At 47.0% G+C, this 26,499-nt stretch overlaps 1 protein-coding gene across 6 annotated transcripts; it reads right to left on the reverse strand.

The window, feature by feature from the left end:
- Positions 1 to 303: 303 nt before the first annotated feature.
- Positions 304 to 26,196, reverse strand: RAD52 (RAD52 homolog, DNA repair protein). Of its 6 annotated transcripts, XM_061418342.1 has the most exons (13): positions 25,918 to 26,194; positions 16,778 to 16,848; positions 10,430 to 10,527; positions 9,341 to 9,442; positions 9,100 to 9,241; positions 8,940 to 9,007; positions 6,733 to 6,851; positions 6,021 to 6,096; positions 2,857 to 3,053; positions 2,568 to 2,713; positions 1,743 to 1,832; positions 1,236 to 1,451; positions 304 to 811 (listed from the first exon to the last, which is right to left on the reverse strand). In XM_061418342.1, the coding sequence occupies exons 3-13, from the start codon at positions 10,508 to 10,510 to the stop codon at positions 750 to 752; spliced, it is 1,299 nt and encodes a 432-aa protein (XP_061274326.1). In that variant the 5' UTR covers positions 10,511 to 10,527; positions 16,778 to 16,848; positions 25,918 to 26,194; the 3' UTR covers positions 304 to 749. The 6 variants fall into 6 exon arrangements, with proteins under 6 accessions (XP_061274326.1, XP_061274327.1, XP_061274324.1 ...); XM_061418343.1 differs by lacking the exon at positions 16,778 to 16,848 and having other exon boundaries at positions 25,850 to 26,194; XM_061418340.1 differs by lacking the exon at positions 16,778 to 16,848 and having other exon boundaries at positions 25,918 to 26,187.
- Positions 26,197 to 26,499: the final 303 nt, after the last annotated feature.

A 26,499-nucleotide genomic window follows, 5' to 3' on the forward strand; every position in this document is an offset into this window, starting at 1 on the left:
TGCAGCTCAGGTGAGGGGTCGGGGGTGCTGGGGTGGCCGAGGCCTGCCATGGGGGTCCTTGTCTCGGGCACCACGTCACAGACAGGCCTGGGCTCCAGCTGCCTCTGGACTGAAACTGAATGGCTGCTTCCATCAGATTTTTGGTTTTCTGATACATATGATGAATACTGTTCACATGACACTGTAGTTGAAATGTGCACTAGCATTGTATCTTAAAAATCTTTAAAATGCTCCACACGGGGTGGCCAAAACCTGTTTGTTTTTTAAAAACAATGTGAAGTGCAATAAGAAGAGGCATGCCTGTTATATTGTTACAGGGTAGGATTTAATTTTGCTTTCTTAAAAATGCCTTTTCCCTGGTCTTAGGAGAAAAGGGAAGTAGTTTCATGAGCCAATGAACAGTAGTGATGAAGACTGCAATCTTGCGTGATAGCGTTAGGAAACGGGGGGCCCCACGGCAACAGGTCAGCAGTCACTCGGGGATGTACCACAGGCCGAGGTGATTTCTGTCTTCATTAACATAATAGCTTAGGAATAAAGAGTGAGGAGCCCAAGAAAAGGCACCAAGTCTCTACAGAGCTTGATGTGATGCCCGAGTTGATGTGAGCAGGTGCTGAGTCCTCAGGCAGAGTTCAGGATGAAGCAGGTGGAGCCCTGAAGCACAGCGCACTCCTCAGGCAGGAGCAGTCATTTCATGACCAAAATGAAGTCCCATCAGGACAGAATTTAGGAGGTGACCTGAGCTGTGGTTAAGGTGGATCCAGTTTCCTTTTCTTCATGTCCTGATTCTTCCTAGAGGAATCACAGTCGCCTGTGGAGAAGGAAACTGTTCAGACAGCTGCAGTGACTTTAAAATCTGGAGTAAACTAACAGCTGATGCAATCCAGAAGTCATTAGCTAACAGTCCTACTAGACCTACTTTAAACCACAAAAGCCCAAGAATGAAAACTGTTAGGACAGATCCCTCCTTTAACACGAGACCAAGCTACAGGAGAAATCGTGATGGGTCTGCGTTTAACCACAGCTGTTAAATACAGCTGAAGAGTTAGCCCTCAGGTCGGGACCCCAGGGGAACTTCTGGCTTTTAAACTAGTAGTCCTCCACGTTCTTAAACTGCTGCCCCTCTGACAGGAGTCCACCAGACTTCTTAAAATGGAATGTCATTCTGCTTTTGACTCAGTGAATCACACACACCCAGGCTCCGCTTGGTGTTTGCTCCTAGAACACTTGGCTACCTGTGGTGTGTTGGTTAAGGCTGGGAGTTTGGAGGTGCCAGGGTCCAGACTGTGCCTGTGGATTCTGGTGGCAAAGGCTTGGTGGGATCCTGTTCTGGGTCTCCATGTGGTTCTTTAGGACCGAGATGGCAGGGGTCTGCGGTGGTTCTGGTTTCAACAAGGGCCTGAGCACGCTGTCCTCTGCATCCAAAGCCATGTCCCACATTTCAAGACTGTCTGCAAGGGAAAATGTAACAGACAAGAGAAAAGAGCAGGTCATGAGAAGGTTCTGTATGGTGAGGGCCCCGTCCTGTGGAAGGACACCAGGCCTCTCCAAGGTGCAGCAGAGGAGCTGCACATGCGCGAGCAGTCGACCCAGCATCGGGCCACTCGCATCCCTTGGTGCAGAACCAACAGAAGTGAAGATCCCTGTGCCTCTTCTGAGGTGTGTGTGTGACGACCAGTGACTCACAGGCACCTGGCGTGTGTACTGACTGGGCCTTAGGTCACGCCTCTGGCTCCGCTTACCTGGGAGCAGGTCTCTCTGGGTGAGTGGCTCTGGAGGTGAGTGGGTCCTGGGGAGGCTGGGCTTGGCAGCAGGCACCAGTGGCGGCTGCGCTGCAGAGAGAGGGGCAGGCTGAGCTCCCGTCGTCATCGGGGGGCTCGGCAGCCTCAGGGGTGCGTGCAGAGCTGCCTGGTTACACCCCGCAGAGCCAGCATTGAGCTCGGGGCCCTGCGTCCAGTCCCACCTACTCATCTGTATAGACTAGGGCTGAAAACACCATATTCTTCTCATCAACCTAGAGAAAAAACTGAAAAGTCTGGGTTGGAAGCTAGAGACCAGAATAATTCTTACTAAGAACAGCCCCAGCACAATCCATTGTGGGCTTTTCCCTTCATTAATCTCAGCTGGCCAGTGCTGAGGGGAGTTTTAAAGAACTAAACAGAAACCAAGGCCTCAGAACCTTAATAATTTTTAAGGAGAAGCTGGGAAAAATCCATTTTGTCTTTGTTTATAGTCTCTGGAAAAGACTTCAAAACTACTACTCCCAGTGAATCTGGACTCGGAAAAAAACGCGAGCTCATGGAGAAAGAACTGCCAGAAGCCCCATCACCTGCACACCCAACTTTCTGCCTCACAAGGAGCTCATGTCTGTGTGGCCAGAGTAACTGAGGCCCGAAGCAGCTCTGGCACCGGAGAGGTCCGGCTCTGGAGACGTCAGGGGCTGTTTTCTTCACCCATGGGGAAACATGGGGCAGGACCCGGCGCTTGAAAGCCCTGGCCCCATGTGTGCCGAGCCCTAGTCTGGACCGAACCTGCCGCTCCAGGCAGAGGTGCCCCCAGCCTCTCACCCTGGTCGGTCCTTCCGGCGGGCAGAGCAGAGGTGGCGGCCCGCTGCTGTCTCTCCATCTGTTCGCGGAACTGCTGCTGCAGCTGCTTCTGCCGGAGCTTCCGCTGGAGCGTGGCTTCGCTCTCTGCGGTACCAGGGGCCAGGCTTCTGCAACAGGAGACCAGTGAGGTGTAGGGGAGGGTTCCGAGTTACCTGGTCAACAGCACACAGTTCCCAAGGGGGCTCAGGGACCCACGTGCTGCTGAGAAGGTGCAAGTGGGGGGAGGAGCAGAGAGGGCAGGCGGCCATACCTGGAGCTGCTCTCCTTGTCCCCCTGCGTCATAGCATGGGGGCCAGCTGAGTGGCTCAGTCTGCAAGGTGAGGTCACCTCCTGGGCTTTAGGGGGTTCCAGAGTCGCATTCTGTTGGCAGCTGCTATATCTGGCTTGTTCAACAGATGGTTCAAAATCTTGTCTCTTTGCGTTACTTAAATCCACTTCAAGAGGCGGCTAATAAGGAGAGAGAATAATTTCCTTCAGTTGCTCTTGCCCCTTCCTTGAACGCATTCCACAGTTCGCTGCCCTCATTCCTTCGAGGTCCTGAGAAGCTGAGACAGAGGATCCACAAGTGCAAGTAACCTCAACTCGATGTGGAGTAAAACAGTTGCATTTTCCACCTGTGCCATTTTGTGTTAACAGAGTTTTCACTTCAGTTTTTATTTAGGGCAAAATGCTCTGTAAAATCTAACTTCAATCTTTACTTGGCAACTGTGCCTGACACACTTTCCTATGGAAATGATCATGCATCATCAGTCACACTACAGAAACCCAGAGCCTGTGCTCCACAAGCAAAGCCTCACTCAGTAATGCGAGGCTCACAGAATAGCGGAGTATCAGGTTGAGACGACTACGTTTGGGTAAAGATAACCTAAAAATGAAAATTACACTGTGAAATTTCTTATCTACATTGGGAAGTCAGTCAAAAAGAAATGAGCTTCTGCAGGGAGTTCCCTGGTTCCAGGCTTTCATGCCAAAGGCCCAGGTTCAATCCCTGGTCAGGGAACTGAGCCCCCACATGCTGCTGCCAAAAAAAAGGAAACTTTAGGGGAAATGAGCTTACGCTAGGAAACTTGAGGATGGTATGCTCAGTGAAACAGGCCAGGAACAAAGATGACTCCACTGACAAGAGGCACCAAGGGTAGCGAGAAGCAGAGACAAGGCAGATGGTGCCGGGCTGTGTGGAGAGGGAGCTGGGGTCACCGTGCAGTGGGTAGAACTTGTTTTGTAACAGCAAAGAGTTACAGACAGTTACAGACTGTAAAATGCTAACACTTTACAGTTAGCAAAGTGTTTTGTACAACTGAACTGCACCCTTAAAATGTCTGAGAAGGTAAATTTTATGTATATTTTACCACCACAAAAAAAAATTGAAAATGAGCACTGAAAAAAATTTTAAGACAAAGCTAAATGCTGTTGAATATACAGAATAATTGGAACTCACATACTTGCTATGTGCCATACTGGACAACTGGAAGTAGAACCTACTAAAACCAAGCATATGCCCAACCCTCTGAGCTTCGCTAATAATTTCCACAGTAAATGCGTGTGTGCACACCGAGGCATGCTCAAGAATGCTAACAGCAGCCCTATTCAACCAAAAGCTACAAAAATCTCCAGCGTCTATTAAGTCAGAATGGGAAAACCAAGTGTAGACTCATGTCACAGAAGATGCCACTACATTCAACACAAATGAATCACACACGTGGAATGACAGCCAGACACAGAACAGTTCATAATGTGAGTCCCCAAAGCAAAGAACAATCAGAACTAGCCCGTGGTGAGCGTGGTCTCCTCAGCAGTGATGGGGGCGGGGGGAGCACCCGGAGACTCCGGGAAGCAGTGATACTCGACCTGACTCGCGTGCTGGCTACGTGGGTGTGTGTGCCTTAAAATTCATCCAGCTGAACATTTATCACGTGCCCACTGTCTACATAGCTATGTTGTACTTTTTAACACTTTTTATAAAGCACACACCATACAATTCCGTTTATATAAAGTTTAAAAGCAGGAATAAACCTGACTAAAAGACTGAAAAAAAAAAAGTTGCTTTAAAAAGAAAGTCAGCCTTCCCTGGTGGTTCAGTAAACTATGAACTATTGCAATGCAGGGGACCCGGGTTCAATCCCTGGTCCAGGAAGACCCCACATGCTGAGCCTGTGCTCCACAAGAGAAGCTACCACAGTGAGAAGCCTGTGCACAAAAAGCACGGGTACTGACACAGCAACGAAGCTACAGCACGGCCAAAAGTTTAAAAAAAAACAGTGCGTGGAGTGGGGGGAGCAGAAGATTTCTAGAGAATTGTTATGTCCGGTTTCCCTAATCTGAGGTGTAGACAGCTGTGTTCACTTCCAAAAACTCACCAGGCTGTACCATTATGACTTTCACAGCTGTGTATATATTGTGCTTCATTTTAAAAAAAGTGAAAAAATACAGTCATGTCAACAAAATGGCTGCCTAGGAGGCTCCAGGCCCTCCTTCCCAGTGACACCAAGGTATCCGTAAACAGACGGAACTCCCCTGTAGGAGCTGCAGTGACCAGCTAAGAGGTGCCAACACTCAGGCCACCGTGAGACCAAAGCAGAGTCACAGCAGCGGAGGTGGGCTGCTCGGGCACTGGCCGGCAGCGGCCTGGCGCAGGGCAGCAGTGCAGCAGGCTGCCGTCTGTTTCTCCAGGGCCCTCCTGCGCTGGTGGGCGGATTCTTTACCGCCGCACCACTGGGGGCTCCTGTTTGTTTCTTACTATGACTACAAAACAAAACTACAATATCCCTCATGAAAAAGATACAGAAGTCCTAAACAATATTATTAATAGCAAACTGAGTCCAATAATAGATTAAAAAGATTTTAAAAAAGGAAAGAAAGAAACGAAGTTCTGCCAGTTGACACACACCTCTATGAGGGGCAGCACAAGAAAAAGACCCGGAAGTACAGCAGAGGGAGGCTGCCAGGCAGGTGGCAGCTCTGCAGGGGCCCGAGGAACCACAGACACACTCAGCAGGCCACAGGGCCGTTCCCGCGCCCGGCCAGCCCAGGTCACGTTGGACTCCAGACCCCTCTCTCCAAAGGCGAGTGCAGTCACGTGACATGCACCCACACAAATGGGAATCCAGCCCCTCCAGGAGCAGAGCTGCGGAAGAGGGAGGGCTGGGCCGGTGAGGCTCTGGGTGTCTGGAAGAAATGGCAATGGGCTGGGAGGGCCCTGTGCTCCCATCTCTCAGAGCTCTGCCAAGCACACTCCTCTCCACCGTGGACTCTGCTTCATCGTCCTCGGTGGTAAACGAGCCCACTGGTTCCTGCTAGCTCAAGACAGCGGAAGTGCACGTTCCCGACCCTCTACAGAGCCGGCCGACACGTCCCTTTCCATCACCACATACTCAGACACGAGGGGATCAGTCACCATCCCCACTTCCAACGTACCTGGCGTGGAAGCTTGTTCAGTGACCTCAGATAGTCTTTGTCCAGAATACAGTTTCCAAGTGCATTCCCAAAACTTCTAAGGGTAAAACAGAGTGGAAGCGGGTTGAGAACACAGCAGTGAGCAGGACAGTCGCACGTCCCTGCCCCCGGAGCACAGGGTGTGAGTCAGTCGTTCACAAAGCCGGCTGGTCCTTCCCGCTGTGGAACACAAGCTCCAGGGCTAAGATCCCTTCCCAGGGACCGCTGCGACCCCCAGTGCATAAGCACACGCGCTCAGGGCACAACCTTCACGACTAGACTTCTATAGTGAGAAGCTCAGATCCCCTACAGGCTGTGGCACTGCGAATTTTTAAAGCAAGTTTTATCTGTATTTTTTTCTGGTAATTCAATTCTCAAAGGCATCTTTAACCCCCAAAAAGATTAAAATCCTGCTCTGTGTAACTAAGTTAATTGTGTTGCACACACATAACAAAGAACTATGCAGGTGCGTTACAGACAACGAGGAAGCAACCTGTGGGCTCATGTGGAGGGCAGGGGTGGGGAAGGCAAAGTCCAGCACAGAACAGGCTCCTACCTCGTATTCCCCAAAGAGGGCCTTGGAGTAAGGATGCAGAAGGGAAAGACAGCAGGAAACGAGCCGTCTGGGGCTAAGGGTGAGGCGGGGGCGGGGCGGGGCCGGGGACAGGTCTGACAGCAGCCGGCGCCTGCCTACCTCAGCGCCCGCTTCAGCCCATCTGTTACTGCCTCCTTCCTGGCCTTCTCCAAGGACAAGGCCTTTGACTTGAGGCCCTCGCTGACACCGTAGCCCACGTCTTCATGATATGAGCCATCCTGGGGGCAGAAGAGGTGTTCAGGCCCCACCGTGAGGGGTTAGAGCCCATCCCTCACAGCTCTCGTCATCAAGCAGCCACGCTCAGACTGGGCGCAGTCCTGCCGGGGCCGCCTCCTGGACTAGATCTGGACCCACAGGTGCCAGGGCTCAGTGTCAAGACAGTTCTCTCTCTCTCCCTCTTTACATAAGAAGGCACGTGTCTAAGCCAGCCCAGGTCTTACTAAGGTGCACTACCGCACAGGAGGAAAGCCTGTGGGGACGGACAGAGAGTGGGATAGACATATACACACTGCTGTACTTAAAATAACCAACAAGGCCATACTGTACAGCACAGGGAGCTCAGCACAACATTCTGTAATAACCTAAATGGGGCAGCAATTGGAAAAAGAACGATGCATGTATAACTGAGTCCCCTCTGCTCTACACCTGAAATTGACAACATTATTGGTCAACTATACTCCAATATGAAAAAGTTAAAAAAAGAAAAACCTTGGGGATACCAAGAAAAAGGAAAATTTGAAATATTATATATAACTGATTCTAATGACTGGCTAGCAAACCCTCTCACAAGTCAGGTGGAATATGCTTCTCGGCTTCCACCAAAAGCAAAGGTAGGCCTGGTCAAATTGTCAGCTGACAGCCGAGCGTAACTTCTGAGGGTAACACTGGGATTCTGAAATATAACTCAGAAACAGTCCAAGAAATGAACAGCACTATAATGAAACTCTTTCCAGTCCCAGCGAATGTGAATAAGGATTTCAATTTGTGTGTGTGTGCGCTCAGTCATGTCCAACTCTTTGTGACCCCATGGACCATAGCCCACCAGGCTCCTCTGTCCCTGGGACTTCCCAGGCAAGGATACTGGAGTGGGTTGCCATTTCCTTCTCCATGAGATCCTCCCGACCCAGGGATCGAACCTGTGTCTCTTGCATCTCCTGCATTGCGGGCGGGTTTCTTTACCACTGCACCACCCGGGAAGCCCAAGGTTTTCAGTACTATTTACAAAAATAAGTCAGAGCAGAATTAATTCTAAATGTTTAGGAATAAGTCATATTAACTATAGATATATTAACAATAGAAAAAAACGCTTCATCCATCTTGTCAAGAAATGCATTTTCCATAAAATTTTATATTATGATGTAGTTTTGCTGTCTCTTCAAAATAAACACAACTGACTCTACTGTGTGTTAATAACACCCGTAATATTAATAGTAACTCAATCCAGAAGAAATGTTTTAATAGAGAGCCTTAAGATCACTGGAAATTTACTCCCCCCTCCAAATTTTTACACATACACAAACATACACAGGCAGAGAAGTATAATAGTTATTAATAAAAGATGTTCAATCATATAATATAAGCCAGTAGGGGACTTCCCTGGTGGTGTGGTGGGTAAGAATCCGCCTGCCAATGCAGGGGACACGGGTTTGATTCCTGGTCCCGGAAGATGCCATGTGCCATGGAGCAACTAACCTGCTCGCCCGAGCCAGAGCCTGAGCCCACAGCCCCACTGCTGAGCCTGTGCTCCACGAGAGAAGCCACTGCGGTGAGAAGCCCAGGTGCTGTAACCCAGAGTAGCCCTGCTCACCGCAACCAGAGAAAAGCCCTTGCAAAGCAATGAAGACCCAATGCAGCCAAAAATAAACAAAGCATCACTTTGCATTATTTAAAAAAAAAAGCCGGTGGAGAAATGGGATGGAAATATGTATTCAAGAAGAAACAATGTTAAATTTCTGATGACTAAAGAGTAACTTGCTCAAATAAAAAGTAGCTTGTATACATATTTTTAAAAATAGATGACAGTATGTCATCTTCTATGGTATTAATATATAGAATCCATTGGTACATTTTAAAAAGATGTAGCAGATTTATTTTAGAATGTAGAATTTTACAATATGCCAAAAAATGCACCCTTGCAACTGTTTGTCTATGTGGTGAAAATAGTCACTTAAAAATGTGCAGGAGAACAAGCTCCTCAAAATTCTCTCGGGCGCCTGAGTAAGGCCGAGTGAATGCACAGCCCACTCTGGCCCAGAGCCTCCGCACCCGCTCTCTCTCCCGCCGCACGTCTCCTCCGTCACCCTCACCTTCAGCTGGACTCGCACAAACGCACAGACGCCCACGTAGAACTTGCCATTGTTAAGGTCAACAAAATCTAGGGTGGGAAAGACAGCCAGGTGAGGGCGTGCTGACCTGCCTCACCCGTGCTCCTCCTGCCGGGACGGAGCACGCCCCCCCGGCCCTCACCCGCGGCGCGTCCGGCGGGAGGCGGCAATGCCAGGAGGGCGCGCTCACCCACGTTCTGCTGTGTGATGGAGTGCGCCCAGCCGTTGTAGCCAAACATTTCATTGGCCAGATTAATGACCCTGTGACCCTCGATGTAAGACACCTGGGAAAAATAAAGAAGACAAAACACCTTGTTAAAATTCCTCGCCGTCCAACAGTCAGCATCACGGGCCCCCACTTTTCAGGCAGAAAATTTGCCTACCTTCTGGCCTCCTCCAGCCATGCGGCTACTGATGTACTCTGGGCCCAGCCTTTGCCTCAGGGCGTTCTGGATAGCCTGGTGTTCTTCCACTGTGTACTGGTACTGGAACCAGAAAGGGGAAACTGAACTGACATTTCTGCCAATCCTACGCTCAGACGTACTGAGGATCCCATGAGCTGCTGTTCATGTGGGCTGTCTATCAATACAAGGAATTAAAACTTCACAGGCACACATTCCAGTAACTAGCAGAGCAATGACATCGGCACATGCTATGCAGTCTCTGGAAAACTCCACCCTCACTCATGAAAGAATGAGGGTGAAAAAGGCAGAGTACTTTAGTAGTATTATGAAAATAACTGATTTCACAGGCTCTGGAAGGTCCTATGGACCCCAGGGTCACTGGACCACATTGGGAGAACCACTGCCTCAGACGTGACTACCATGTTACCACAACTCTCTCCAACCACAACCAAGAGACTAAGACTTCCCGTCTCAGAATCTCTCATGACCTTTATGTAGACGTGAAAGAGGAGAAAACAGGGCGGGAAGCCTTGCTTCCGTGTGCCCTCCAATTCAACCGTTTCCCGTCCTGCACACGGAGAACTGCACCGCTCTGTGATGAGATTTTTGACGCCTTGGTAGTTCGCCCCTGGCCCCATTCAAGTGGAACGATACACACAGATCTCTGCTAAGACAGACAGAATGTGGGTGGACAAAGCAAGAATCCCCCTTATATGCAAAGAGTATCTCCATAAACCCCAGAAACTTTGGATGCCTCCAAAAAGAGAGATCCAAGTGCCATGGGGACAGGAGTGACAGCAAACACTGAGACTTTTCACACAGAGTCTGCTCCACTTGGAATGTTACAGCATATGAAAATGCAACCTATTCAAACAATTTACATCTAAATGTAGCCCCCAGCACTGCTGAAGCTCCAATACACTCTCAGAGCTCAACAGAGATGCCCAAATGAAGTCTCTAGATGAAAATAACAGCTTACATGTATATAATGGTGCTGTACACACTGCTTCCCCAGACCGTCTTGGTTTTCACTTACCTCATACCTTCCAGGGAGGAGGACACACTCACCTGACCGAAGCATAACACGGGGCTGCCACCGGCAGGCCGGCTGTCATGGCCTCCAAGGACTGCTTCCTCAGTCCCGGACATGCTGGTTCAGGTTGACTCTAAATAAATAGAAGAGCAAAACAGAGGTCTGAAAGAAGGCTAATGGTGAAAAGCAAGTCTCTGCTACAATCAGATGAAGTCACTTTCTCCACGGGCCTTAAACACAGGCCAGGGGCGCAGCTCCTCAGTGCCTGGCTGTCGCTGAATAGGCCTCTGAACCCCTCAGGGGCTGCTTCTACCTTTCTGCTGAGTTCTGCCAGCGTGGCGCTGCTACTAAAGGTGATTTTTGCAGTAAGAATGTGGTATATGTTATAATTACAATGTTTGCAATAGAAAAAATCAAAACTACAAAAGCACGCTAGGGAAGAGCCAATAACCAGCTTACGATCACCAACTATATGAGCATCGTGACCCTGACCTCTGTGGGGTCAAAGAGGAAACATAAGCCACAGCAGCTGAACTGTCATGGACCATGATGCCATGGAGAGTCGTGTGGCACACAAGACCCCGTGTCCACAAAGAACACAGCGCTGAGCACCCATGGTCCCCGCAGCTTCTTTATCTCCTGGGACCTTGCTCAGGCCGCACCCTAGACCAACTGACTCAGAAGCCAGCCCACCCAGCGATTCTGACATCAGCTCCAGGCTGAGAGCCAGTGTGTCAGATGGAGCCCACGCTAGTGCGCAGGCTGGCAGTGCACAGCCTTACCTCGGGAGGCCCCCCTGCTACCTGAGGCCCCGCCCTGCCGCACACCCAGCAGATTCCAAGTGGGGCCTCAGCGGACCTGTGCATGAATCTCTGCGTATAAATCCTCAGATTACCTACAGAGCCACAAATCTGTGACCATCAAGTAGTATATGATTCCACACATGGCATTACAGCACAGTGTTTAAGAGCTCACATTCCGAATGCTGACTTCTGGCTCCATCACCCATGAGGTCTTGACCAAGAGAAGTCTCACATAAGCTCTCCAGTGACATTTCATCATCTGGAAGATGGAGATAACAATAGTGCCTACACTTTCTAGGAGTTCTGTAAAGATTAGTGTGAAACTGCATAAAACTGCATCAATGCAACTAGAGATGATCATACTTAAGTGAAGTCAGAAAGAGAAAGACAAACACCATATGATATCACTCACGTGTGGAACTTAAGACACAAACGAACCTATCTATGAAACAGAATCAGGAACAGAGAGAACTGACAGGTAGTTGCCAAGGCGGGGGTGGGGCGGAGAGTGGGAGGCTGGCGTTAGCAGGTGTAAGATTTTCCACAGACTGGATAACAACAGGCCCTACTGTACGGCACAGGGAACTATGTCCAACACCCTATGATAAACCATAAGGAAAAGGATACTTTAAAAGTGTATATATGTGTATCAGTGAATCACCGTGCAGTACAGCAGTAATTCACACAACACTAAATCCACTACACTTCAGTTTTTAAAACCTGCCTTAGAAGGTGCCTGGCACATATGAAGTATTAAATAAACGGTAACTATTGCTGAATGCTTGTTAATTTCTTTATGTACATTATGAAAATGCAGAAAACTAAATGATCATAAAACGTTACCTTTCAGCTAAGAAATGATAAATTTATTTATAATCTTGCACTAAAAAGAGTGGCCTAGTCAATAATTAGTGTCTAAAATTGTTAAAAAACAGTGCAGTGAGGATATTATCAGAATGTAACGATAAATGCCAGAGAAGACACTTAAAAGGATGAAGCATCTCTGAGGAGTGGTGCCGGTGTGAACAGCAGTGCAGCAAGGCTCGTCTTTTTAAAGATAAAAATTTCAGTATTATTTCCTTTTCAAATACATACATGTATTACTTAAACAAAAATTTAAAAAGCAGGGGTCAGCAAACTTTTTTCATAAAGGGTCAGGAGTAAACGTGTTAGGTGTGACAGGTTCTACAGTCTCTGTCACTGCTTCACTTTGACACTGCAGCATGACAGCAGCCCTTGTTGGGTCATGGTGGAGAGTTCTGACAAAACGTGGTCCGCAGGAGAAGGGAATGGCAAACCACTCCAGTATTCTTGCCTTGAGAACCCCATGAACACTATGCAATGGCAAAAAGATATGAAACTGAAAGTTGAGCTTCCCAAGTCAGTAGTGTCCAATATGCTACTGGGAAGAGCAAAGACAAAGCTCCAGAAAGAATGAAGACATTGAGCCAAAATGGAAAGGACGCCCAGTTGTGGATGTGTCTGGTGATGAAAGTAAAATCTGATGCGGTAAAGAACAAGATTGCATGGGAACCTGGAATGTTAGGTCCTTAAATCAAGGTAAACTGGATGTGGTCAAACGAGATGCTAAGAGTGAACATCGACATTTTAGGAATTAGTGAACTAACATGGACGAGAATGGGAGAATTTAATTCAGCTGACCATCAGCAAGAATCCCTTAGAAGAAATGGAGTAGCCCTCAGTGTCAACCAGAGTCCGAAATGCAGTACCTGGGTGCAATCTCAAAAGCGACAGAATGATTTTGGTTTGTTTCCAAGGCAAAACAACTCAACATCACAGTAATCCAGGTCTATGTCCAAACCACTAATGCCAAAGAAGCTGAAGTTGAACAGTTCTATGAAGACCTACAAGACCTTCTAGAACTAACACCAAAAAGAAGATGCCCTTTTCATCACAGGGGACTGGAATGTAAAGTAGGAAGTCAAGAGATACCTGGAGTAACAGGCAAGTTTGGCTTTGGAGTACAAAATGAAGCAGGGTATTTCCTCTACAGAGGAAAACAGTACAATGGGAAAGACTAGAAATCTCTCCAAGAAAATTAGAGATTCCAAGGGAACATTTCATGCAAAGATGGGCACAATAAAGGACAGAAACTGCAAGGATCTAATAGAAGCAGAAGAGATTGAGAAGAGGTGGCAAGGAGACACAGAAAAACTGTATAAAAAGTGTCTTAATGACCCAGATAACCATGATGGTGTGATCACTCACCTAGAGCCAGACATCCTGGAGTGCGAAGTCAAGTGAGCCTCAGGAAGCATAACTGTGAACAAAGCTAATGGAGGTGATGGAATTCTAGCTGAGCTATTTCAAATCCTAAAAGATAATGCTGTGAAATTGCTGCACTCAATATGCCAACAAACTTGGAAAACTTGGCAGTGGCCACAGGACTGGAAAAGGTCAGTTTTCATTCCCATCCCAAAGAAAGGCGGTGCCAAAGAATGTTCAAACTACTGCACAACTGCACTCATTTCACAAGCTAGCAAGGTAATGCTCAAAATTCTCCAAGCCAGGCTTCAACAGTATGCGAACCGAGAACTTCCACATGTACGAGCTGGATTTAGAAAATGCAGAGGAACCAGAGATCAAATTGCTAACATCCACTGGATCATAGAAAAAGCAAGGAAATTCCAGAAAGACATCTACTTCTGCTTCATTGACTACACTAAAGCCTTTACTATGTGGACCACAACAAACTGTGGAAAATTCTTCAAGAGATGGGGATACCTGATCACCTGACCTGCCTCCTGAGAAACCTCAAGTCAAGAAACAACAGTTAGAACCGGACATGGAACAACATACTGGTTCAAAATTTGGGAAAGGAGTACATCAAGGCTGTGTATTGTCACCCTGCTTATTTAACTTATATGCAGAGTACATCAGGTGAAATGCTGGGCTGGATGACTCACAAGCTGGAATCAAGATTCCTGGGACAAATATCAACAACCTCAGATATGGAGATGATACCACTCTAATGGCAGAAAGTGAAGAGGAACTAAAGAGCTTCTTGATGAAGGTGAGAGAGGAGAGTGAAAAAGCTGACTTAAAACTCAACATTCCCTGGAGAAGGAAATGGCAACCTACTCCAGTATTCTTGTCTGGAAACTTTCCATGGACAGAGGAGCCTGGTGAGCTACAGTCCCTGGGGTCGCAAGAGTCAGACATAACTTAGCAACTAAACCACTATAAAAAAATGATCAGTGCTGCCATAAGCTGGGGCAGGAGGCACAACAGGGCAAACGGGGAGTAACTGCTATTGGACACAGGGTTACTTTTCAGGGTGATGAAAATGTTCTAAAACCGATGATGGTGATAGTTCACAAGTGTGCAAATATAAAAGCTATTGAATTATATACTTAAAGTGGGTGAATTGTATGGGTGAACGTCAATAAAGCTATTAAAAAAAAAAACACTCAACATTCAAAAAACAAATCATGGCATCCAGTCCCATCACTTCATGGCAAACAGATGGGGCAACAGTGGAAACAGTGACAGACTTGATTTTCCTGGGCTCCAAAATCACTAGGACAGTGACTGCAGCCATGAAGTTAAAAGACGCTTGCTCCTTGGAAGGAAAGCTATGAAAACCTAGACAGCATATTAAAAAGGAGAGGCATCACTTTGCCAACAAAGGTCCATATAATCAAAGCTATGGTTTTTCCAGTAGTCATATATGGATGTGAGAATTGAATCATAAAGAAGGCTGAGCAATGAAGAACTGATGCTTTCGAACTGTGGCACTGGAGACGACCTTTGAGAGTCCCTTGGACTGCAAGAAGATCCAACCAGTCAGGAAGGAAATCAGTCCTGAATATTCATTGGAAGGCCTGATGCTGAAGCTACAGTACTTTGGACACTTGATGTGAAGAGCTGACTCATTGGAAAAGACCCTGATGCTGGGAAAGATTGAAGGCAGGAGGAGAAGGGGATGACAGAGGATGAGATGGTTGGATGGCATCATTGACTCAGTGGACATGAGTCTGAGCAAGCTCCGGGAGATGAAGGACAGGGAATGGTGCGCTGCAGAGCATGGGGTTGCAGAGTCGGACATGACTTAGTGAGTGAACAAAAAGCCACTGCTGCTGCTGCTGCTAAGTCACTTCAGTCATGTCCGAATCTGTGCGACCCCATAGACGGCAGCCCACAGGCTCTCCCGTCCCTGGGATTCTCCAGGCAAGAACACTGGAATGGGTTGCCATTTCCTTCTCCAATGCATGAAAGTGAAAAGTGAAAGTGAAGTGGCTCAGTTGTGCCTGACTCTTAGCGACCCCATGGGCTGCAGCGCACCAGGTTCCTCCGTCCATGGGATTTTCCAGGCAAGAGTACTGGAGGGGGTGCCACTGCCTTCTCCCAAAAAGCCACTAACAATATGCAAATGAATGAGTGTGGTTTTGTCCCAATAAAACTTTATTACACAAATGAACTTCTTTACAAAACAGAAACAGATTCACATCACAGACTTTTAGAACAAACATATGGTTGGGGTGGAAGGGTAGAGGAAAGGGATAGATTGGGAGTGACATGTACTCGCTGCTACACTGATAGGTATCTATTAAAACAGAAAACCAACAAGGACCAGTTACTGTACAGCACAGTGAATGTCACTCAAAATTCGGTAATAACCTAAATGGTACAGAATTTGAAAAAGAACAAATACATGTATATGTATAACTGAACTCTTTGCTGTCCACCTAAAACTAACACAATATTGTAAATCAACTATGCTCTAATATAAAAATTTAAAAAAACAATGAAAACCAAAAAGAAAGAAACAAAAACGTAACTGCAGAAGGGGTGGCAGCTGTGGCCTGCAGGTCAGCAACCACCCCCAGCGGTAAAGCAAAATATGAGGGTCAGAGTCCAACGCGGATCAGGACTGAGCTCCAAGGACTCAAACAGGACACTTCCTTAACCTCTCTGGGCCCCAATTTTCTCATCTGCAAAAGGGAACATTAATAAGACCACTCTCAAAAATGTACCCTATTAAATGATGTGGCAATAACAGCATAATCATGATCCTACCAGACTTTTTTGCGGAAACTGCTAGGATGATGATTCAAACAAAATGCAAAGGATCTAAACTAACCAAATCAAATTTGAAAACCAAAGAAGTTGCTGACCTACACTGCATGACTTTAAGACTTACTATAATTAAAACACTGTGGGGATGGTGGGGAGCTTCCCTATTAGCTCAGTGGTAAAGAATCTGCCTGCCAATACAGGAGACACGGGTTTGATCCCTGATCTGGGAAGATCCCACATGCCATACAGTAACTAAGCCTGTGGCCCCCAACTATTGAGCCTGTGCTGCAGAGCCTGGGAGCCCCAACTACTGAAGTCCACATGCGCTAGCCTGTGCTCCCCAACAAGAGAAGCTACCACAGCGAGAAGCCTGCGCACCGAAACAGAGAGCCCCACTCACAACTAGAGACAGGCGGGGCAGCAGCGAAGACCAGCACAGTCAAAAGCAGCTAACAGTGTGAAACACAAAACAAAACAGCAAAAAGCAGCGGTGAGGACGAAACACTGGAGCAGAAGAAGGGTCCAGAAATCAGCCGCCACCTGAATCCCAACAGAGGCTCCAGTGCAGCACAATGGCATTTTCAACACGTGACGCTGGAACAACTGGAGATCTGTACGGGAAGAACATTTAATATTTTTCACAAAATAATTTTTACATCATTCACAAAAACTGGAGATGGATTTTAGCCTAGACATAAAAGCTAAAACTAAAACTTCTACAGGAAAATACAGAAGTATATCTTCACAACCTGGAGGTAGCCAAGATTTCTTACTTATGACCTAGAAACCCATAATTATTAAAGGAAGAAAAAAGACAAATATGACTACATCAAAATGTAAAACTCTACTTATCAAAACAACTCTTAAGAAAATGAATGGGCAACTGCAAAGACTGATATCCAGGATATAAAAAGGACATATAAAGAACCCCTACAACTCAAAAATAAAAAGACAATTAACCCAGTTTTAAATGGGCAAAAGATTTGTGCAGGCACTTCACAAAGGAAGATATAAAATGTCAATAAACACGGGAGAAAGTGCTCAGCATTGTTCGGAATCGAGGACTAAAATTAAAACCAACCATGATGACACACCACTTTCCACCCACTAGAATGGCTAAAAATAAAGGCTGACAACACCAAAAGTTGGCAAGGATGTGAAGCAGCCAGAACGCTCATGCACCGCTGACGGCTGTAAACACAGGGTACTCTTCACAGAAGAAGAACGGCTTGAAGATGAAGCCAAGCATCCCAGGGGGCAGAGCAGCAGCGACAAAGGACTGGTTCCAGCCCTTGAACCCCAGTGGTTCTTTACAAACCCTGGACATCAGTGCTTTGTCAAACAGGTGTCAGAGCCTGTTCATTTGTAGAGTTACCTTAAATGAGAAGTTTTCACTTTCGATGTTATCCAAACTATTCTTTTTTTAAGAGGTTGTTGCTTTCTGAGTCTAACCTTTGCACCATTCCAGATTATGAAGCTATTTTTTTAATGTTTTCTTCTAGACGCTTTGTGGTTTTATAATTTTGCAAACAAATCTGATAACTTCTTTAGAAATTAAACATGAATTTTCCACATGACCCAAGAATTGTCTTCTGATAGGTATTTTCCCAAATAAATAAAAACATATGACAAAAAAAAAAAAAAAAAAAGGCTCTAGGGGCTGGTAGGTAAGAGCCTGAACTAGGTACAGTGGTTGTAAGCAAGAAATTGATGAACTCAAGTGATATTAAGAAGAAAAAGAGTACATCGAGGCTGTATACTGTCACTCTCCTTATTTAACGTATATGCAGAGTACATCATGAGAAATGCCAGGCTGGATGACGCACAAGCTGGAATCAAGATTGCCAGGAGAAATATCAACAACCTCAGATATGCAAATGACACCACCCTTATGTCAGAAAGCAAAGAGGAACTAAGAGCCTCTTGATGAAAGTGAGAGAGGAGAGTAAAAAAGCTGGCTTAGAACTCAACATTCAAAAAACAAAGATCATAGCATTGGGTCCCATCACTACATGGCAGACAGATGGGGAAACAATGGAAACAGTGACAAGACTTTATTTTCTTGGGCTCCAACATCACTGCAGATGGTGACTGCAACCATGAAATTAAAAGATGTTTGCTCCCTGGAAGAAAAGCTATGACCAACCTAGACAGCATATTAAAAAGGAGAGACATTACTTTGCCAACAAAGGTCTGTCTAGTCAAAGCTATGATTTTTCTAGTAGTCATGTATGGATGTGAGAGTTGGACTATAAAGAAAACTGAGTGCCGAAGAATTGATGCTTTTGAACTGTGGTGTTGGAGAAGACCCTTGAGAGTCCCTTGGACTGCAAGGAGATCAAATCAGTCAATCCTAAAGGAAATCAATCTTGAATATTCATTGGAAGGACTGTTGCTGAAGCTGAAACTCCAATACTTTGGCCACCTGATGTGAAGAACTGACTCAGTGGAAAAGACCCTGATACTGGAGAAGATTGAAGGCAGGAAGAGAAGGGGACAACAGAGCACTGGATGGTTGGATGGCATCACTGACTCGATGGACATGAGTTTGAGCAAGCTCCAGGAGCTGGTGATAAGACAGGGAAGCCTGGCGTGCTGCAGTCTGGGGGGTCGCAAAGAGTCAGACTGAATGACTGAACTGAGAAGATAAGTAAGATTTCCCCCAATGCCTTTATTCTTATCTATTTCCTTCTCACCTAAAAGCACTTCTAATTAGTGGTGGAGGGCAGAAGGAAGGTGGGAAGGAGACATGCCACATAAGGATGGCTTTCTCTTTTGTCTGGGCTTCCCACGTGGCTCAGTGGTGAAGACTCCACCTACCAATGCAGGAGACGCAGGAGACTCAGGTTCGATCCCTGGGCCGGAAAGATCCCGGAGGAAGGAAATGACAACCCACTCCAGTATTCCTGCCTGCGAAATCCCATGGACAGAGAAGCCTGGCAGGCTACAGTGCATGGAGTCACAAAGAGTCAGACACGACTGAGTGACTGAGCCCACTCTCTTGTCTGACCTCTTCTCATCTTTATTAAAGACAAGACAGGGCATTATTGAAACAGAGCAGGGCCCTATGGTCCTTGCTCCCCACCATGTCCTCTGCCTGACTTTTGTCTATGGAAAACTTTAATCAAAAACTAAGTTTAATCAGAAAAGTGAAAAATGAGGAAACAAAGGAAAACAGTAAAAGGAGACTAAATAATAATAATGTAGTCCTTAAGCACAAAGAGCTTTATAGTTCTTTTTCAAGGGCTATAGATATTATTCTGAGCCATATCCTACAAGCTGTCTTACAGATACTAAAACACCAGGTAGAGAAGTTACCTACATGATGACCAGACTGTACCCAGGACATGCGCTGCCACAATCCTGAGAACTGACCGCAAAGAAATGGGAACAAGTGGATCCTGGAATTGTACCCAAAACAGTCAAGATGGTGCTGGTCAGACCACTGATGACCGACTGAAGACGACTGTCAGAGCGGACTGTGCTGTTTCTACATGTAGACCCCCCAACAACTCTGTCTATAAAAGCTCTCACCCCCTGCTTGTGTGCCGGGGGCAGGGGGGATGGCCTTCAGACAGATGTCCTCCACTGCCCGGCACAGTTGCCGACATCTGAAATAAAGCAAGCTTTCCACCAAACCTGGCCTGTTTACTGACCTTTTGAGTGATGAGCAGCCGAACCCCACCTTCCACACCCTTTCAGTAACAGATTTTGGTGCAAACTCGGGGCTGGCTCCTGTGCTTTCACGGCACCGGGCTCTCCTGGGTCTTCCAGAGGAGAGCTGTGGCCATGACACTGTATCCACCTGTCCGTGGTGAATGAGCCCAAGTAGGGCATTTGGGGGATATTCAGCAGCTGCCAAAACCTTTTGCTTTGAGGATCCTCCCTCTGCTCAGCACTGGCTGCCAATGTACACTTTTCCTTGGTGGAATAAAAACTTACATTTGGGACAAGATGATGAGCCCTAAGACCAGGGAAGTCCACCGGTGTGCACACAGGCAAACTTCCCATTTGTGAGTGCTAGTAACTCAGACGGAAAAGCATCTGCCTGCAATGCAGGAGACCTGGGTTCGATCCCTGGGTCGGGAAGATCCTCTGGAGAAGAAAATGGCAACCCACTCCAGTATTTCTTGCCTGGAGAATCCCATGGACAGAGGAGTCTGGTGGACTACGGTCCATGGGGCTGCAGAGTTGGACACGACTGAGCAACTAACACGCACAGTGCTACGTGGGTGTTCTTGACGTTCTGGGGAAGTGTTTGTTTGTGACTCCGTACTGGTCACCCTTGAAGAGGGTTTATGACAGATCTGTCAATTGGTGTGTGAGCGTGTATTCCATCTGTGTGACTGGTATTCTTGTTGCCTTATGTAAAATGGAAATTCAGGTTCAATTCATTAAGAAAAATTTTAGCTGGAAAATTATGACTAAAGAAAGATGATTTTTTTTTTTGGACCATGTACGGCAACAGAATTCTTTAGACTCCAGAGAAGAGAGGTTAAAATGGAACTCTTAAAATTCAAAAAAAGCCAGTTCTCTTTATATATACAGTTAGGAAAAGCTGGCTTGATAAAATGCTTTTTTTCAGACCCTGAGGAAACAAAAATAAGCCTAGGGAAAAATTTGAGATTAACACTTATCATGTCCCTGAAATACAAACATAGTCCATGTTGCTTGGAACTCCAGCCTTGGATTAACTGTGAAACTTCAAGCTAAGAAAAAAAAAAAAAGGAAAAAAAACCTTTTAAAATTGAGTATGTAAATTTGGCTATTCTATTATCCATAAACTGGTAAGATTAACTGCAATGCCTAATTCATAAAATGTAAAAAGATAAAACAGTGAGATCTCTGTTTGGATGTTTGCATGTCTCAGTATGTGTTTTTGTCTTTGGATGATATTGCTGAGGTTAATTTGTAAAGAAGCTCTACTTAATTGGTTTAAAAAAATATAAGTGCTTACAAATCAAACAAATCTAAATTTACCTACTTTTGTCTTCTTATAAAACCAAGAGGAAAACTAAAGATGTTTGGGTTTATTAAACATACATGTACTATTAAAAAAATTATGCTATTAAAAGTGTATGTTTTTTGAGGTTATGGAGTATGTTCCTACATTTGCCAATCAGAAAATGCTGGTATAACATTTCAATTACCTGTTTCTTGGTTTTGTTATGGTTTCCAGGGTTAAAAACTGTGATGTGTAAAAATAATAAGGAAAGCATTCGGTATGTAAAAACAAGTAAGACAACGTGTTGTTGGCAAAAAAAAGGCATACAAAAATATTTTTATTGAAAAAAATGATGGTAATAATTTTGTCCTACAGCTGTTTCTCAATGGGGAAAATATAGGACAAATTTATTCAAATCCAAAAAATGATAAAAGGTTTATTAAAAAATTTTTTGAAAAAAATTTACGTTGTAAGATTAAGATTAGACTAAATATAATTAGGTATATAAATTTTGCTATTAACAGTAAACTAAATACAAGACTTAACTTTCCTTTTCTTCCCCTCTGTTAAAAAAGCAAAGTTCTCCTGGAATATTGATCTGATTTTGGTTAACAGACACTCAATAGAAAGTAATTGCTTTGTTTCTAATGATACTTTCGACACTAATGTTCAGGATGGAAAAACTGTCTAGTAATGTTGTCACAAAATCACTGCAGATGGTGACCACAGCCATGAAATTAAAAGCTGCCTGCTCCTTGGAAGAAAAGTTATGACCAACCAAGACAGCTTATTAAAAAGGAGAGACATTACTTTGCCAACAAAGGTCCATCTAGTCAAAGCTATGGTTTTTCCAGTAGTCACGTATGGATGTGAGAGTTGGACTATAAAGAAAGCTGAGCACCAAAGAATGGATGCTTTTGAGCTGTGGTGTTGGAGAAGACCCTTGGAAGTCCCTTGGACTGCAAGGAGATCCAACCAGTCCATCCTAAAGGAAATCAGTCCTGAATATTCATTAGAAGGACTGATGTAGAAGCTGAAACTCCAATACTTTGTCCACCTGAGGCAAAGAACTGACTCATTTGAAAAGACCTTGATGCTGGGAAAGATTGAAGGCGGGAGGAGAAGGGGACGACAGAGGATAAGATGGTTGGATGGCGTCACGGACTCAATGGACATGAGTTTGAGTAAACTCCAGGAGTTGGTGATGGACAGGGAATCCTGGCGAGCTGCAGTCCAAGGGGTCACAAAGAGTCGGACACGACTGAGTGACTGAACTGAACGTTGTCACAGGGTATAACTACTCATGATGTGTAGGACTGCTGGCTTTAAGTTTAATGCTTAAAGGGGTTGGGGGATTGCCCCCCACCCATGTCCTCTGCTTGCTTTTTGTCTGTGGAAAATTCCAAAGAATGAGTTTAATCAGAAAAGTGAAAAATGTGGAAACAAAGGAAAACAGTTGAAGGAGACTAAATAATAACGTAGTCATGAAGCGTAGTCAAGGACCTTTAGTTTTTTCTCAAGGACTATAGGTAATACCTTGAACCGTATCCTATGAGCTGTCTTACAGATACTAAAACAACAGGTGGAGAAGTTAACTACTTGATGGCCATAACTACTTTATGGCCAGACTGAACCCAGGACTTAAGCTGCCACAATTCTGAGAACTAACTGCAAAGAAATGGGAAGAAGTGCACCCCAGAACTGAAGATTAATTGTGCCTAAAACCACCAAGATGATGCTAGGAAGACCAGTGAGGACCAATCTGAAGATGACTAAGAGATGACTGTGCTGTTTCTGCATGTAGCCCGCACCGCTCCCCCTCCAGCTCTAGCTATAAAAGCTCTCATCCCTTGCTTGTGCGGACAGAGGGTGCAGAGTCAGTCTTTGGACAGATGTCCACCACACTCCCCCTCAGTTGCCAGCATCTGAAACAAAGCAAACTTTCCTTTCCAGCAACCTGGCCTGTTTATTGGCTTTTGAATGGTGAGCAGATGGACCTCCTGTCACACACACCGTTCCGGTAGTGTTATCATGAATGAGCCACTTTTCAAAGCTTAAAACTTTAGTTTGTAAACATGGGGGAGCAGTGGAAATTCTAAGTTGAGAATTATACAATATTTTCACCTGGAAACGTTCCTTGTCATCAGTGAATAACTGCAGGAGAGCACAGTTGGGAGTCTACATTACAACAGTCAGCAGAGGAAAACGACAGAGGCTCAACCTAAGTGACAGCCACAGATGACAAGCATGATGGATTCTGTATGTGCGTCACTGAGGCAGAGCTGACCAAGCTCAGTAATCAGTGAAGTGCTGACTATGAGGATAAAGACCAACAAGACTAGATACCAAAATTCTTTATTTTATTTTCACTTATGTACATGCTGCTCGCATGCTTGTAAAACTTTTCTTAAATTTAGCAAGAGTAGAAAAACCATTATTTAAGAAGAAAAAAGATATCAAAATGTCCTCTCTTCCTTGAAACCTGACACACCTCACTACACTCTGAACAGAATGAATCCTAAATTCCCACAGCATTTAGACAGACATCACAGCACATGGGTTTCCAAGGTAGCTCAGCGATAAAGAACTGGCCTGCCAATGCAGGAGACGCAAGACACATGGGTTCCATCCCTGGGTCAGCAAGATCCCCTGGAGGAGGAAATAGCACCCCACTCCAGTATCCCTGTCTGGAGAATCCCATGGACAAGCGGCCTGGCGGGCCACAAAGAGTCAAACACGACTGCACGCAGCACAGGTAACACTATAATCCACGCTACTGCTGAGAACACAGGGGCCGTATACTAACTACTGACTGGATCTCTAGGACTTGGCACAGTCCCTACCCTACTTGTAGAATAAAGAGAATGGTAGCTTTATTTTAGCTCTTCTCCACTTCAAAACTGCCAGGGCTTTATTAAAAATGAATACCATGAGTGGAAAAATGTTAGAAGCCACAGAAATTGAATAAATATCCCCACAGAGCTTTCTGAGTAATTAAACTGATCACAGAGTCCACTCTCACTGTTGGTGGTGATCTGTTCCACAGGTAATCTGAGCACTGACTGACCCTAGACCCAGCCACTGCTCCTGCAGAAGCACGGTTAGGTATCCGCCAGTGCGAGCCTCCAGTTGCTTCATTTCCATCAACCAGTCAGTACAAAGCCTTGCTTTGCATGTTTCAATTAAAGGCAGCCTATATAAGACACAGTGTTGGTTCCTTAACACTGAACTCACAGTGGACAGCACCTAACTCACACCTGAACAAAGCTCATCGGAAACACGCCTGCCTTTCTGCATCAACAAGTTTGGAGGACCTTCTAGACAGGGATGGACTTGGGAGGGCGTTATACTAAGTGAAGTAAGTCAGAGTGAGAACGATGAACACCGTGTGATGTCACTCACAGGTGGAACTGAAACAACACAACAAACTAGTCAACAAAAGAGAAGCGGACTCACTAGTGAGCTCAGCGGTGGTGCCAGTGCGGGAGGGAAGGATGGAGGGGCAGGGCAGGGGTAGTGGGAAAACGAGGGTTGTCACACAACCTTATGCACACGATGTCGTGCGAGCGAAACTGGAAAATTGTAAAGAATTACAGAATTTGAAGAATCTTCCAATTTTTTAAAGATGTGCTAAAGCAACAGTGGAGTCACGAATAAAAAGCGTAAACTGTGGCCTGAAGGACAACGAGGCCGCTGGTTTACAGTCTGAAACAAGCTGGCAGAGGTGCGGCCTGCCGGACTTTGGCAGGGACAGCGCGAGGGTCACCCAGCACACCGGCCAGGCGCCCTGAGGGCTGGTTCTGTTCGGGGACCGGTCCGTGAACACACAAAACACGGAAGACGCGCTAGGTCTGCTCGGAGATGAGCTCCCCCGTCCCCCGGCTCTGCTACATCATCCGTCCGCTCGTGTCCAGCCCACCCGGTGCCCAACACTGGACGGCCGGCCTGGCGGCGTCTCCAGCGAGCCCCGCACACGAAGGCTGCTCTGCTCGTGACCGCCAAGGGTCCAGGAGTGCTGTACTGAGAACAGAAAACTGTACAAACCTTCCCGAAACAACCAGACCCGAGGCCGCCCAAACGCCTGACCCGGGCCCGGAGCTCCAGGTTGGGGGAGAATTTAGATTTCAGAAGTTTGTGCCTCGGTCTGTGAGTCCCCGGGAGGAACAGACCTTAAACGGGCTGGGAGACCAGAAAGCGCAAAAGCCCAAACGCCCATCAGTTAACGGAGAAAAAGCAAGGTCCCCCCTAGACGAAACGCCGCCCAGCGGCCGCGCAGCGAAGAGCGCCGACCCGGGCCGGACCAGGTGAGCCGCGTCCGCTAACTAGCTCGCGGGGCTCTGGGCGACCCCCAGGCTCCGCACCAGCGGCGACCGCGGCCCGGCCCGGCGAACGCGCCGAAGCCACGCAGCCGGTCTCTTCAAACAGAGGGATTCCACCGTGTGTGGATTCCGGCTCGGTTGTTTGAAAGCGCCACAAGGGCTGACTACGCGCTGACCTGTCAAACTCCGCCGAAACCCCAACGCCTTCCGGGCCGCAGCCGCTTGCTGCCTGGGGCTCGTCGGCTGATCCGCCCTCGGTCCCCGCCCCGGGCATCACTGACCCCGCGGCCCCGGCCCTGGCTGCCCGCCCGCTCGCCCGGCCCGGCGCCCTCACGGCTTATCACACACCGCTGGACGCGGGACCGCTAAGCCGAGACCCGGGAGGCGAGCTCCCACCCGGCCGCGACTCCACTTACGCGCCTCAGCAGCGCAGAGCGGACAGAGGTCTGTCCAGACTGAACGCGCAGAAACTCCCTGGGGCACGGCCACTTGGAGAACCCTGGGAAGAAGGTCTGGGCGAGACCGCGAGGGAGGAAGGGCCCTAGACACGGCCGCGCAGAGGACTCTGGGAAGAAGCTTGGGCGAGACCACACCAGCGGAGGCGGTCCGAAAGCGCGGAAGGGCACTAGGCGCGATACTCAGAGGACCCTGAGGTCAAGGCGAGACCACGTGGGCGGAGGGCCTGAACGCGCCGAAAGGCGATAGGCACGGCCGCGCAGAGGATCCTGGGAAGAAGATCTGGCAGAAACCGGTACAGTGGGGGTGACCTCAACACGCATAAGGGAGCTTCAACGGCCGCGCAGAGGACCCTGGGAAGAAGGTTTCGGAGACACCGCAACGGACGAGGAGGCCTGAAGGGCACGCAGAGGACCGTGGGGAGAAGGTCTGGGCGACAACGCCCCGGGGCGGGGCGGCCCGAACCCGATCCTACTTAGGATGGCTGAGCAGAGGACTGTGGGAATGGAGTAGGTCCAACTGAACTCGCGCCGGACCACTGT

The sequence above is a fragment of the Bos javanicus genome, chromosome 5, assembly GCF_032452875.1.
Source record: "Bos javanicus breed banteng chromosome 5, ARS-OSU_banteng_1.0, whole genome shotgun sequence".
NCBI lineage: Eukaryota > Metazoa > Chordata > Mammalia > Artiodactyla > Bovidae > Bos > Bos javanicus.

Bases quoted from the DNA above. Each gene is read 5' to 3' on its own strand.
- RAD52 (XM_061418342.1), bottom strand. From the start codon at position 10,510: ATGTCCGGGACTGAGGAAGCAGTCCTTGGAGGCCATGACAGCCGGCCT. The intron at 6,097-6,732 runs GTAGGCAGGCGC...TTTTACCCTTAG, and splicing joins GGGCTGAAGCGGGCGCTGAG to AAGTTTTGGGAATGCACTTG. The intron at 2,714-2,856 runs GTATGGCCGCCT...CTCCTGTTGCAG, and splicing joins GACAAGGAGAGCAGCTCCAG to AAGCCTGGCCCCTGGTACCG.